Consider the following 14,339-nt stretch of genomic DNA (forward strand, 5'->3'; position numbering starts at 1 on the left):
TTTACAGGTATGATGTGGAAGTTGATAAAAGCCAAAGGTCTGCTGTCAAAAAGATAATGGAGAGGGATGACACCGCAGCGAAGACACTTATCCTTTGTTTTTCCCAGGTCATTAGCATGGGGACAAGCCTGTTTTCTCCAAATGGCAGTAAACCTAATATGTCAGATGGAAATAAAAGCTTGACAGTCATTGAAGTTACAGATGGATGGTATGGGATTAAGGCTCTTTTAGATCCACCTCTTTCTACACTTGTTAACAGAAAGAGGCTTGCTGTTGGCTCCAAGATCATAGTGCATGGGGCAGAACTTATTGGCTCTGATGAAGCTTGTACCCCACTAGAAGCTCCTGAATCTCTGATGTTAAAGGTAACTGAAGTTAATTTTTTATTGTTTATGTATTTTTACGGTAAACTAATTGTTTGAATATTTCATCCTTTGCTTAGTGAAAATCTGTCTACGGTCAAAAGCCTGTTGCATTAGTTGTGAAGTCATTCGTGGTAGGCATTGTGTACTTCTTGAAGGCATCATCCCAATTAAAAGATCTGTTTTCAATTCAAACACTCTTTCGGAAATATGTTTTTTAGATGGAGGTAGTGGTTATGGCACCCGTAAAACCTAAAAGTGTAGGGGTACAAAATAACTACAATCTAGCTACAAACCCCTTTATTTTATAACCTGTGGTTCCACACCATATGTTTTACCCTCTATTTATGCCTACATCCAATCTGTTTTTGCTCGTACTAATGGACTATCCCTACCTGTATCCGGGTCAACCTAGTATCTAACTTAAGTATCTTTGCACAGTGTAAGTTGTTGTCACTGTAGGAATATTGGAGCCCATGCATGTGTACACAATGTCCGGGCTCTGCTCCCGAACACACCAATCAGTTTTTCTAGGTCATTGTCTTTATTCAAGGGAATGTGATGTTTTTGCAATGTACAGGTTAGTCACTTAGCAAATTCTTTTTACTTTTCTTGTTTTTCTCATTAGTGATCTTGACAATTTTCAGGTTTCCTTGTTCCCCTGCCAATTGGTCAGATGAGAGGATTAAGAATGAAAAAATTTGGAATCTTTCTGTCATCTTCTCATAGGCTGATCCAAATAGACGAAGTTTTGAGTGCCAGGAAACCTAGCATTCAATGCAATCCTGTTTTTTTGTTGGTAATCTGTCAAGCTTCTGCAGAATTTGTGGCTTTTTTATTCAGGAGTACATGATAATAGACTACTTTGAGTTAGAAGCTCCTTTTCAGACCTTTCTGAACACATAAGCCAGATGAGAAGTAGTTGCAGTGTCAGTTGGCTGCTCTTTTTAGTGAACCAGGGTTGTTCACAAAGTACCTACCAGGGCTATTTCATGAACAACTTTTTTGTGAACTCTGAAGCCTGGTCTAAACTCTGTAAAAACATGTTTTGTTCGCTTTGCCTCCATGAGCGATACTAAGAACCTAAACCAGCCCTGGCAAGTGTTCAAACGTGTCCCAACATCCGCTGAACCAGTGGACCTGGTTCTCACTACATGTGTTCTGATTGGGAATGGGAGCTGGGCCTGCTAAGAAAGTTTTAGAATCATCAATCCTGAACAGTGCATTTTCTAGCAAGCGTCTCAGATACATTGGCTACAAAGTGAAAGCTTTTAGAAGCACATCCGATAAAGAGAACAAAGGCAATATTGTGTTAAGAATATGCTACAGTACCCACGAACATTTTTTCTCCACAGTGCAAATCCCACATCTAATAATGAGGAAAGTGTACATCTGACCACAACAAGAAATGAGAAATTGCATAGAAATACAATCAACCTGTATATGTATTTATTAGTTTTTATGTCCCAAACAACAAGGTTGCAAGGCAGTCAAGAGCTACCTCTGTGAAGGGTTTTGACTTGGGCTATGTCCGCAGCACTGTATTATCTGGAACACCATGGAGATAGTAAATACAGGGCTTATACTGCAAACAGAACGAGGGACTAAATCCATGCCAAGTAATCTAGTTTGTGCCCTTGAAGGAGCTGTTGGGTCACTCAGATATTGAATAAGATAAATTGTGAGCTGGGGTCATGTACTAGCCATAAGCAGATGTTGAGAATTTTTCATTATTCTTGCCTGTGGAGACTTCATCCATTGAAGCATCGTCAGTGTAGGAATTCCATCCTGCCTGTCACTTTGCCAATCAGCTGTTCTGAGCACTTGACACCATTAATCAGGAATAATTAATCTTCAGGGAAGTACTAGTTCCTGGGACTTCAATTCTTGCAATTGTGATGCCCCTCTTTGAAAGGGTAGCTCTAAAAAACCACCCTTGGGCTATTATCTAACCTGCAAACAACTTATAAAGGAGTAGTTTAAATAAAAATACATGGAACATAGATCAAATATGGGATGAGTTCTGTTTGACAAAGATTCCAGTTGAACACTTTGACCATGTTCTAGACCTAAAGGGAGCAAATCAAGTTAAGGTACTTCTTATCTCACTTTAGGCCATTGGAGTATAGGGTTCTAGAAAGTCCATTGCAATCGCCATTCCTCCTTAAAGAGTAGGCCTTCCCACTTGATTGCATCCTCAGAACTTACAACCATTAGATCTGAACCAGTGACTCCCATGTAAGGATTTCAGCTGGAAATGGCACTGATGATGGGGATTCTTGATGAGGATTTTAGTAATATATTGAGTTGATTGAGGGATAGTAGGTATTATATCTAGGACTCATCATCCCATCCAAAGATTTTCAGCTGAGCAAATAAACTAGAAGGCATCCTCCAGAATAGCTCATCTGGTTAAAAAGAAAGGGTCCATGATCGCAGAAGTAATCAAGAGCTGCAATTTCTAGTTCAAATTTGGTAGGCATAGTTTGCCCTTTTGCCACATTTCACAAAGGCTTCCCCTTGGTTTGGACCATGGTTTTGCCTTCATTGTACTACACTTATATGAATTATGAGTGTTTGATGATTTCCACCGATTCGGGATGTAGTGTGAAGAGCAGTATATGTTTTAAAGAAAGGAGATCGTTTAGCTCTTGACAAACCAAGAAATGGATCTAAGGTATTGTCTCTAGCCAGTCACGACGTCTGGGATAAAGGCTCACAGTAGTCATTAGAGGTTTCGAAAGGTAGAGGTTCCTAAAGACCTTGTGCTCCAGCCAGAACATCAGACTCATTATTTCAGCTTGTGAAGGTGTGCAAATGTAGATGGATTCAACATCTGGTGGCCCACCACCTTCGGTAACCACCCCACATCCACCGACCATGCCCAGAACCTCGGCATCATACTCTACTTCTCTCTCACCATGACCTGACAGATCAACGCCGTCTCCTCCACGTCCATCGCAAGACCTTCAAGTGGATCCCTCCGAATCCAGAAAGACCGTCACCCATGCACTTATAACAAGGAGACTGGACTAGGGAAAGCTCTCTACGCTGGAATCAAAAAAATCCTTCTCCGAAAACTCCAGACCATCCAAAACACCGCTGCCAGACTCGTCCTCGTCATCCCATGACATGATCACATCACGCAGCACCTACGTGACCTTCACTGGCTCCCCGTCGAGAAGAACGTAACCTTCAAGCTACTCACTCACACCTACAAATACCTCCACAACACCGTACCCCAATACCTCAACGAGAGAGTCTCCTTCCACGTATCCAAGAGAAACCTCCGCTCCGCCGACCTCGCCCTTACCGAAACCCCGCTCATCCGCAGCGACAGAGTGGGTGGAAGAGCCTACTCCTATATCGCGGCAAATACCTGGAACGACCTCCTGCTCAACATCAGACGTTCCCCCACTCTGCACACCTTCAGAAAGAGCCTCAAGACCTAGCACCTTGAGACCATCACAAATGGTGCTTCACAAATCCCTGATTGATTGATCGCGACACAACTTCACAACTTTAACCTTTAGTGCATACTTATAAGATTTTAATGTTGCACTCAATATGAAATAAGATAAGTTTCCACAAAAACAATATGGTGCAAATCATTTATATTCTCTGTGAAAAACCTGGGGTGCATTCTTAGGTTTCATTCATATTTTTTAATATAATTGGTTTTGTACTATACTCGTATCCAAAGCCATATTTATTTTATTATTTCCAAAACAGGTGCTACTCTGGTATCTGCCTACTACTGGATTCACCTAATCTTTACCTTTAACTAAAATGTAATCCTTCTGTATGTCAGGCAATTCTATTTTGGTAACCTTTTGCTAATTTTGTTTAGTAAAAAGCATTTGAAAAGTGGTTACTTTTTAATTAGCCAGGTTTCTTTGAACTGACAAGCCCATTCGCTGGCTAGCTTTTTTTTTTTTAAAAAGCGTTTTATTTTATTAAGTACATCAATGCATTGCAGTTCGTCACATATACAGGTCAGTGTGGTTACTCTCCTCACCACTTTCCCATTTATACAGCTTCTGGTCCGTCCGAGGGTTGAACATTCCTCAAATGTGGCCGGCTAGCATTCCCAGCACCTTTCTGTATCCCTCCAACCCTGTTCCTCCCTCGTAGTCTTTTTTTCCCCTTTTTGTTGACAGTCCTCTGTATTTCGCCCAGCTCCCCCACACTTTATCCCATTTACTAAGACATCCCCAAACCTCACAAACTCTCATTCTAGTAGCTCCAACCTGGGCAACACTGCCTTGGTATTGCACCACAACATATTATAGGCACTTTACACATTTTAAATATTAGGAGTACCACTAATTAGGAACCATCTAATCCATTCACACTTTCTACAGAAGTACTTTGCACTTTCAGAACTTGAAGTGCATTAAAAGAAAAAGAAAATCAACTTATGGACCGTGTAGGAGACTCAGATAATGGGAGACCGATGAATTAAAATAATTTGAGGGACCAACCCTCCCCATACAGGAAATTGTAAATATCATGAATTAGGAATGTAACTGATTAAAAATGACCTGATGCATTTTCACTTTACGTCACATCACACTTTAGGATTCGGAGTGCAATGGTGATAGTTCTGTTTGTTTATTTTTCTTAGACTCTTATTTTCAGCTGAAGTATCAAGCACTTTCTATAGTAGAGGAATGCAATAAATTTGCAATTAAGTGACTTATTGATATACTGGTGAGCTCTAGAGGCATTTGTGCAATAACAACGGTGGGCTGCATAGGTATTTGGATGTAGGTAGTTGTCAACCTGAGAGAAATTCTAAGGATTGGAGGTGACATACTAGGCCACCCTGGACATTTTGCATTTTGCAATTCAAATGAATTGTCACGGTCATAATAATGTTGTTTAATTTACTCACACAGAGGAATGTATGTTAGAAATTAAAATGGACAGATTGATTACAAAATATGTTAATTTTGTAGATCAAATACTGTAATTGACTCATGGTATCACAATCTTGAGTGAAGCAATATAAATAAACATTTTAATGTTTAGAGCTAACCTAAGCCATTGTACATTTCACGCTGTAAAATCAATGCTGACGAGTTTTAATAAAATGGTGTGGTTAACGTTCTAGTTATTGAAGGGCTTGGAAAGTTAAGAGGAGCATGGAACCTTATAAAATATGAGCCACAGTGATTGTAGATTAGGCTCAGTTGAAGGCCTCTTGCCAAAATGCGTCAACTATGACTTTTCTTTTACTTCCACCCGTCATTTGTTTTTATATCTAAATAAAATGCTAAACTCTCGTACCCGTTGATTTTTTGCCTCATTATCAATGCGACCAGAGCTGGTGGGGAGAGGAGGGATAGATAGATATAGTGTGTAACATCCACATTTGTTGGAACCATTTCTATGCATTGCCTGGGCGGAGCTCGCTGAGTTGTACTCCTCAGAATTCCGCAGAGTTCCATAAAATTCAGCAGAGTTGCTTGGCCACCCCTAGTACATTGACTTATCACATCTAGCTACTATTATGACCCAAAATTTCACTTTCACCTAAACTTATACATTCCCACCATAGATTCCGAACCCCTCCAATCCACTCCCAACCAGGGGCAATGCCCCCAAATTCAGTTCCAGAAACATGGAATACTGACACCGTTACTAGGCCTCAAGTCGCACCATAGTTGCGTCCAGAAACTAGGCCCAAAACACCCTTTCCCCTGGATCATTTGTCTTCAAATCACTTACAAACAAAATTAGAGCATCCTACTACTAGCCATCAAACCACACCCACTCAGAACCACCTGAATCAACCTCTAATCTCAGCCCAAAAACGTGGAAAATCGCTTCATTCACTAGGCCCTAATGCAGGCGTTTTGCCATTTACAAACTTGGCCCAAAACCACCCTTCCCGTGGATTTATTTTCTCCCAAACATTGCACACACAGGAGGCACCCCCAACCATCAGGGACACAAGCCACTTCCACCTGGAACAACTGGAACCATTGCAAAACTATTTTTAGACAACCGCCAAAACGGCTCCATTGGATAACTTTGGAAACCAGCTCTTCAGAAACAATTCCTTTTCTACCACTTTCACTTGGCCAATCCTTTCGAAACTTAGAGGGATGCAAATCCCACTTGTCCTCAACTACCTGCAGAGAAACATAACGCTCATGAACCATACATGCATGGGAATGCACTATCAGAATTTTTACAAGTTTACATCTGTGCTCAGCAAGAGGTATGCAAGAGGAGCTTCGGTCGCCGAGAAGCCCTTACCTGCTTTCTGCAGCTCCTCTGGTCGTCCCAGCTGGGCGGCCTGTCCAGTCCCATAGATCCCGGCAGGTGTTTCGCATGCTTCCCAGGGCTGCGGCAATGCGTAACTGCAGACGGATCTTCCATGGTCCTGTGAGCCCCACTCCCTTCGACCCTCCCTCTCTGTACGATATCCACCCGGCCTCTTTTTGCCAGAGTTCCCATCTTCCCCCCTCTCCTCTTGGTCACTAGTTGCACCAGCCACTTCCAAGACCGGCTCAGTCCCTCCCCTAGTTCCAGCTCTCTTTTCCCACAAGCAGACGGCAGGCTGCCTCCCTCCCACCCCCACCCCCCTTTTCCCCAGCCAGCTGCTGAATTCTCATGCAGGCCCCTCCAGTGAGCTACTCCAAACTCCCAACTTGACTCTGCGTTCATCACAGGGCTGTATAGGGATTAAACAGGCAGCATGAAGAATTTAAAACCCTTATGTGAGGGGTACTCACACCAGTAAACTCCGCTCCGCTGGCTGTTGGCGGAGTTTTACTGAACTCCGCGGTCCAAGCGGAGTGGGCAAAACTCTGCAAACTCCGCCAGCAGAAGGGAATTTACCACCCACCCTTAAAAAGAATGCACTGGCATTTAGTTTGCAAAATTACGTAATTGAAGACTGATGTTTTACAATGTCAGCATGTCATGTTTTGTATTGTGAATGAATGCTAAGTTAAGTTAAAACAAACATTCAGCCTTAGTTCCTACCTTGTATGATTTCCTGCCACGGTCTGAACCCCACTATCTCTGTGTAATATAAGTGAAACTACATAGGGAATTCCACTGATTTTCCTTTGAAGACGACACCACTAGTCCAGCCCTTTCAGTGCATTTTCTCAAACACTGTAGCAAAATAGTCCACGGGGGTAGCTAGCAACATGACACTATGTGTCAATTAGGTGAATCACTTATAACATATTAGGTGCTAAATGCTTAAAACTCCTATGTTGTGGATTGGATTCAATTCAAGAGACGATTGATGTGTATACTGTTGTTGTGTAGTTCATCAGAAGAAGGCCTTCCAACCCCTCAAGGAATCTGAACCATTCTGTCAAAGAAACCGCAAGATTTAGTCAAACAAAAAGGGGGACTTGATTTTTGGAGAAATTGCATAATGGAGTGAGGTGCAGAAAGGCAGAGCTTTGTATAGCGTCAACCCCAGAATTTCTAACGAAACTGAAAGTTCAGGCAAGAATTGTCAAATGAATAATGACCATAATTGATAGGACTACATCACCTTCTGTTTATTGCTTGTGTGCTTCTTAAATTCTTTGGAAATAATTAATTTTCCTTCTGAAATAGAATTCCAACATCCCCTAACGTCAACCCTGTATACACATCCGGGTTTGATATCTGTTTTAGTGGGTTCCCTCAAGACTTTGTCTGTTTCAGTGATATCCTTCTGGCTGTAGAGTAGAAATTGCCTAATTTACCTTTACCATTTAGTTGCTTTGGTAAAACTTTAGTTGTTCTTTCACCAACTTTTTGGTCCTGTAGTTTACTGGGTTTAGATTTATTTCTACAGCTTTGGTTCATGTGTACATCTACTCAGTCTGGCTCTCCCTCTAAACAAAGGCCTTTCTTTTTCCCATTGCATTGAAACTGATATTATTTGGTTGGTTATTTGTTCCAGGCCACTGGGGGTTCCCAGATAATTGAATCTGGAAAATATAACCTCCCTTCTCAGTCTTTCTACAAGTAAAGATCTCCATGACAAATGGACCACAGGCTTTTGGCCCTAGCACCTGCTCTTCCCCTACCTATTCTGTGGGGGCAGGTTGAACGTTTTAAGCTGCTCCTTTGTCTATATGTGTTGTTTTCTGTAGCCCAACTGGTAATGTTGCACCCTGTGGGTTGGGAGGGTCACTGCTACTGAGAAGTGCTGGATGCTAGTGTCAGGCATCGCTGCTGCTTTTGTTGCAAAACCGGCCCCCAGTAACAAAAGCAATCCCCCACCCCCGCCCCCCGTCCTTCCGCCCTCCTGGGAAACGCCCGGTGCCCGGTACAGCCTGTCTGACACTGTAGAGGAGCATGCCCTTGAATGTAGTATTGTGCTGGAACAGAAGAATAAGTAGCTAGAATAACCAGTCTCTCTCTTGCATTCTCCAGATTTCAGCTAACAGTACTCGGCTTGCTCGTTGGGATGCTGTACTAGGATTTTATCAAGATCCAAGGCCTTTCCCGCTCTCATTGTCGTCACTTTTCAGCGACGGAGGCTTGGTCGGATGCATTGATGTAATCATCGAAAGAGTGTACCCTTTGCAGGTATGGCAAGAGTGTTTGCTCACATGCACATACATGACTGTCACAATGTAATAATCCACATTAATAAAAGTGGCTGTATTTGGTTATCATTTTAATTGATTCTTTTACCCAGATTTGGACTGCTGAGATAATGAAACATGAAAATATACAATTAATCTGGTTAAAATGATTTTAGGTTAGAGCCACTCCTCCTATATGTAGAACAATCATGAACAGTTTTTCATATAAATACATAGTTTTGGATTTGCTAGAACTACACTTATAAGGGTTCTCAATTGTCAAAGGAACTGAGCTGTCAAAGGTACTGAGCTGTATGAAAAGTAATTCTCTCACAATGAATACTAAGCACGTTTTTGAAACTGTCCCTTGAAAACCAAGAAACACTGTGACATAAGACTGGTCTATAGACTCCTCGATGCAGAGCTGGACTTCATCATGCTGTCAGTTGTTATACCCTCAAGAAGCACAACTCTGCCATGTGCTAGTTCCCTGATGCAAAGGAATCCCAATGTAACCTTTACTTCGAAGTTCACTGGCTAATTGACTTTACTTTGTAAAAGTTTTAATTTGAGCTTTAAGGGTCTACGTGCATTATTAGTTTTTTGTATAGCACTACATTGAAAACCTGGGTTCACACAACCCAGATAATCAAAATCATCCATACAATAGTACAAATAAAAGAAAGCGCATTCATTCATTCCTACCTGTAGCTACACATCTACAAAAGGGTCATTAGTTAATAACAATTTGTTTGGATTTCCTCGTGTCTAGGTTTGTTACGCTAATTACTTAGGGCAATTTCCACATCTAGTATGTGTTAACATTTTTCTGCTGGCTATTATGGCTAGGAAATTCCAGAGGTAAAGCAAATACTTAGGCTATCAGGAAATCCAAAATAACCCTAACTGGAAAAAGTTCTCAATTAAGCCTTACTGTTGTGAAATATAGAGCATACTTTATGTAAACTGAAGACATGAAGCTCTTTCACGATTTCAGCTAATAAAAATGCCTATAAAATTACAGCCTTCTTACTACACGTCTTCAAAATTTGAGATATGCATAAATGTAAATAAATACAGAGCCTCTTCCTTTTTGAAAGGATTAAGGGCCTTATTACAACTGTGGTGTTTGGACCACCACCAGACCGCGGGCATCACCAGGATCAAGGATCCTGCTGGGCCGGCCGTCGTTCCCTGAGAAAAATATGCTGGAGGTTCCATAGCCGGCATCGCCAAGCATATTTTGAGTTGCCTTAACGCCAACCTTTACATGGCGGTGTGACCGCCATAAAAAAGGTGGTGAAGAAGCAACAAAGGGCACCCTAACAGGGCCCCAGGCTGCTCCAGGGCCTGGGGGTGCAATCAGAGGGGCACATGTTGTGCCCCCTGTATTTATGCACCCCAGTTCCTGCACGGTGCAGCAAGGACCACATGGTGCATGCCGCACCATGCAGCAACTTGCAAACAGCTCTGTCACTGTAACGGTCTGCATGTAAGACTCTCCAATGATTCTTACAGACTGCTGCAGTTGCAGCACCACCTTGCGACCGGCAACCACAGATTACAGCAGGTGGTGTAGGCACAGCTTTGGCGGTCCTATCTCGGGACACTGGCGTGACGGCCAGCAGGAGGACTGTCAAAGTCATAATAAGGTCCTTAGTCTAATGCTGGCGAAAGGATGGTGAGGCCTTTTCACTGGGAGATAAACTTTTTTCAGATTCCCCAGAAAGTCTTTAATTACTGTTAGTATAAAAAAGGATTTTCTGGCACAGGAACTACTAGAGTATACCTAAAGACACACCTATGCAATGTTTATAACTGTAGGGCCTGGTGTTCATGCAAAGATTACATTCGCAAAAAGCACATTGGAATTCTCCAAAGCACATTCAGATGCTCCGGGACAGCCTGACTTTTGACCTTCGACCCTCGCTGTGGCTTGAAAAACGTTGTAGGCAGGGTGCTGGAAGCAACACACTGCTGACCTGTAACAAGGTCTTCTATCATCTAATTTCACCCTTTTGGGCTATTTTTCAGTAGGAAGGGCCAGGCTACTGCACCAGTAGACCTCAAACTTTGGCAACGTCTTCAGTTGGAAGTTGTTTTTGGGCTACTCCTTCAGCAGATCTTTCTTTTCTGTACCACCTCTCAAAGGGATTCGTGCTATGGGCATCCTATTCAGTAACATTTCCAGCAACCACCAGTTTCTCTCTACCATTTGGGCTACCTACTCAGTTAAAGTGTATTCTTTGCTACTCTCTCAGTAGGACTCAGACCAATCTCCACCCCTTGCAATCGACAAATGGTGCAACTTGGTCCGAATTCAACCATATCCCTGAAGAAGAAATCTGACCCCTTCCCAGTAGCGCTTGTCAAAAACCATGGGCACATAATTTCCCATAATCATTAACTCCTCCCTATCAAGCGGCTCCATACCAACCCCCCTCAAACTCAGACAAGTCACCCCCTCATCAAGACCAAAACGACCGTAACAACCACAGACCCATTACTAATCTCCCTCTCCATGCCAAAAACATCGAAAAATCCAAACTTCATGACACCTTCCAATCTGGTTTAAAGAGAGGCTGCAGCACAGAGATGGCAATACTGAACATCACAGACCACCTGCACAGTTCTCCCGATTATGGCCAACCTGCCTCCTAATCCTCCTGGACTTCTTAGCTGCCTTTGATACCGTCAACCATGACATCCTCCTAAACACCCTATCGCAGTGTGCAGGCATCAAAGGAACAGTCCTTCAGTGTTTCGCCTCTTTCCTGAACCAACGCTTTCAACTAATCAAATAACAAACTCTACCCCAAAAGCAGCACCCTTCACACAAGGAGTGCCGCAAGGTGCAATCCTGCTCTATTTAGCCTTTACAAAGAACCCCTCGCAATGATTCTGAAAGAAGCCAAAATTGCCTACCATCTCTATGCAGATGACACTCAACTTTATATGAGAATCTCATCAACCAAAGACATCCAGCACTTAAATAGCACGCTCTCCACTAATCAATCCTGGTTGACCAACAACCATCTGAAGCTCAACACCATCAAAACTGAACTTCTTCTCATCCAACCAAAATATAAATCCTTTCCTGTAGATACCTGGCTGGATAACCTCATCGCTCTAAACTGCAATCTAACCATATCCAACTCTGTCAAATCACTAGGAATCACACTGGACAGTCACTTAAGCATGAAACACTGAAACACCTAAAAAAAAAGTCACACTCTTCAACCCCATTGAAGACCTAAAAAGTTCAGTGTAATCACTAGTCCTCCCCAAGCTAGACTAAAATGAGGCCTAAATGAAATATGGCTAAAATAAGACAATGGTCAGGTTAAATTGTGAGTCGCACATTAATAGGGAGACTTAACATATAATTTCAAAACCTTTCAATCTGATCATAATAAATTCATGTAAGTATAGCGCACTCATAACATTTTTGGTAAGTGTCAACGCTACACGTGTAAGATAATGCATATTAATCTTTGTCGTTTGAGTGTTAATTCAATAATTACATATATTAAACATATGTTGAAGTTTCACGAAGGTACGTTTAAGCATACTCGTGTATCACCTACTTTTGTCATTTTCAGTGCCCAGGTTATAACATAAAATATTAATTCTATACTTTTCTCATGGAAATCACTCTATTTCACATTTATTTTCTTTAGCGTTATTAATTTAATTCATTACATGAAAATCAAATCCATTAGTAAGATGATCAAAAACGTGAGATTTTTCTCCTACATCTTCTCAAGCATTTAAATGAATGAATACATTTTCATAATCACATCTATATTAATTAAACCCATAATATGTCTCAAACTATCTTTTCATCGCCATGCTTTTATGATACAATATCTGAATTATATTTGTAGGTCATTTTCAGTAATGTGGAACTTAAAACTGGCCGTCCTTTGGTAAAATTAGTTATAATAATTTCTTTTATCATTAAAATCGTTAGATAAAATCTCTTCTCTATCACCTTCTAAGCAAGACAAGCCAGCAGCCCTGTGATTGCTTTCCAAAATTATAAAACAGACAGCTTTATTTTTTCTTAAAAAGCAACCCGGACTGCTTTGTTAAAAAAAAAGAAAGAAATGATCTGTTTTAAGTCAGAGCAACTATTCACAAAGCATTAATGGGTATTCAGGGGCCCTCATCTCATTAACGGAACATTCACCACCCCAACTTGGGTCTGTAACTCTTCAGGGGTTTGGAACTGCATTTGCCACAGTAAATCATTGACATATTCCTTTCCAAATCGCAGTCACAGCCGGCATGTCTCGCGGGTGGAGGGGTCACATTTAAAGAATGTTAAAAACGTACCCTCCCGGGTCCCGCGATCTTGCGATTCTTGGCTGGGTCCCATTTTCCTGCTCTTCTGCTGAACAGGAAGCCGGCCGCTATCCTCCCCTCCCCTAAGCCAATCACAGTGCTGCAAAGGCTGCGTTGTGATTGGTGGAGACGGCGCCCTGCGGGGCGCCTACGGGGAGGCCAGTTTCTCTATGTAGGCCGCATTTAGCCTACATAGAGAAAAATCGGAGTGCGCATGACTGCTTTGGTCGGCCCCAGAGGGCCGACCAAACAGTCAGGGCCCACAGCATTGGGCAAGCCACTCCTCCCCGACCCGCCCACCCCCAACTAGGCATACCCTTCTGCTTTCTCACAGTGCGAGAAGCAGAAAAATAAAATGGTACTCAAAATACCATTTTATTTTTCTGCTTCTCGCACTCCAAGAAAGCAGTGGGGTCACGCTCCTCCACCCTAATGTAGGTGCCGCCCCTGCCGAATCAGAAATAGGAGGTGGATAATCCTTACCCACCCTCCTATTGGCAAGTTGGAAAGGACTGCAGAATCCCTTTTACGAATTTTGAAAGAACTTTACCATTCATAAAAAGTCTTCTGTACATGAAGAAAAGCTAATTTGGGTCTCAAACGCTGTGATTTTGTGACTCGCAAAAGAACTTTATACATGAGGTCCTTAATAATGGAGAAATAGGAATATAACTAAGTTACTTTTCCTTTCAATTTCCTGTCAAAAAGATCCCAAGAGGTTGTAGTGCGAAGAATTGTTAGGATTAGGAGTACTAATATTTTTACAGTTATTAGGTTGTCTTGTCGTTTACCTACATCTGCTTGCAAACCTGACGGTTTACAAATCTTGGCTGTTGGCTTTGTCTTATGAATCTTTTTTATAGCTTGCAGGTTCTCTTTTAATACCACTAGTTGCTTCTTGACTTCTTTGCATGAAAAGAAATGTTGTTCAGGCTAAGCTCTTCACTCAACCTTTTGAACTGTACTGCCGATTACATGTTAGTAGTAAGTGTCCCTTCATGCAGGATGGTAGTAGAAGATACTAAACATAATTCAGTGTCTAGCGCCTTTAGTTTAACTATTTTAATAGACTACA

At 41.9% G+C, this 14,339-nt stretch overlaps 1 protein-coding gene across 2 annotated transcripts in view; it reads left to right on the top strand.

Annotated features, from left to right (window-relative positions):
* BRCA2 (BRCA2 DNA repair associated) overlaps window positions 1–14,339 on the top strand; it is a 480,797-nt gene that overhangs the window by 313,538 nt on the left and 152,920 nt on the right. For both annotated transcript variants that reach the window (XM_078657152.1, XM_078657154.1), the window contains exons 19-20: window positions 8–365; window positions 8,763–8,918. In XM_078657152.1, the coding sequence (XP_078513278.1) occupies window positions 8–365; window positions 8,763–8,918 (514 nt within the window). The remainder of the gene's footprint in view (window positions 1–7; window positions 366–8,762; window positions 8,919–14,339) is intronic.

This window comes from Lissotriton helveticus, chromosome 8, assembly GCF_964261635.1.
Source record: "Lissotriton helveticus chromosome 8, aLisHel1.1, whole genome shotgun sequence".
In the NCBI taxonomy this organism is placed as follows: Eukaryota; Metazoa; Chordata; class Amphibia; order Caudata; family Salamandridae; genus Lissotriton; species Lissotriton helveticus.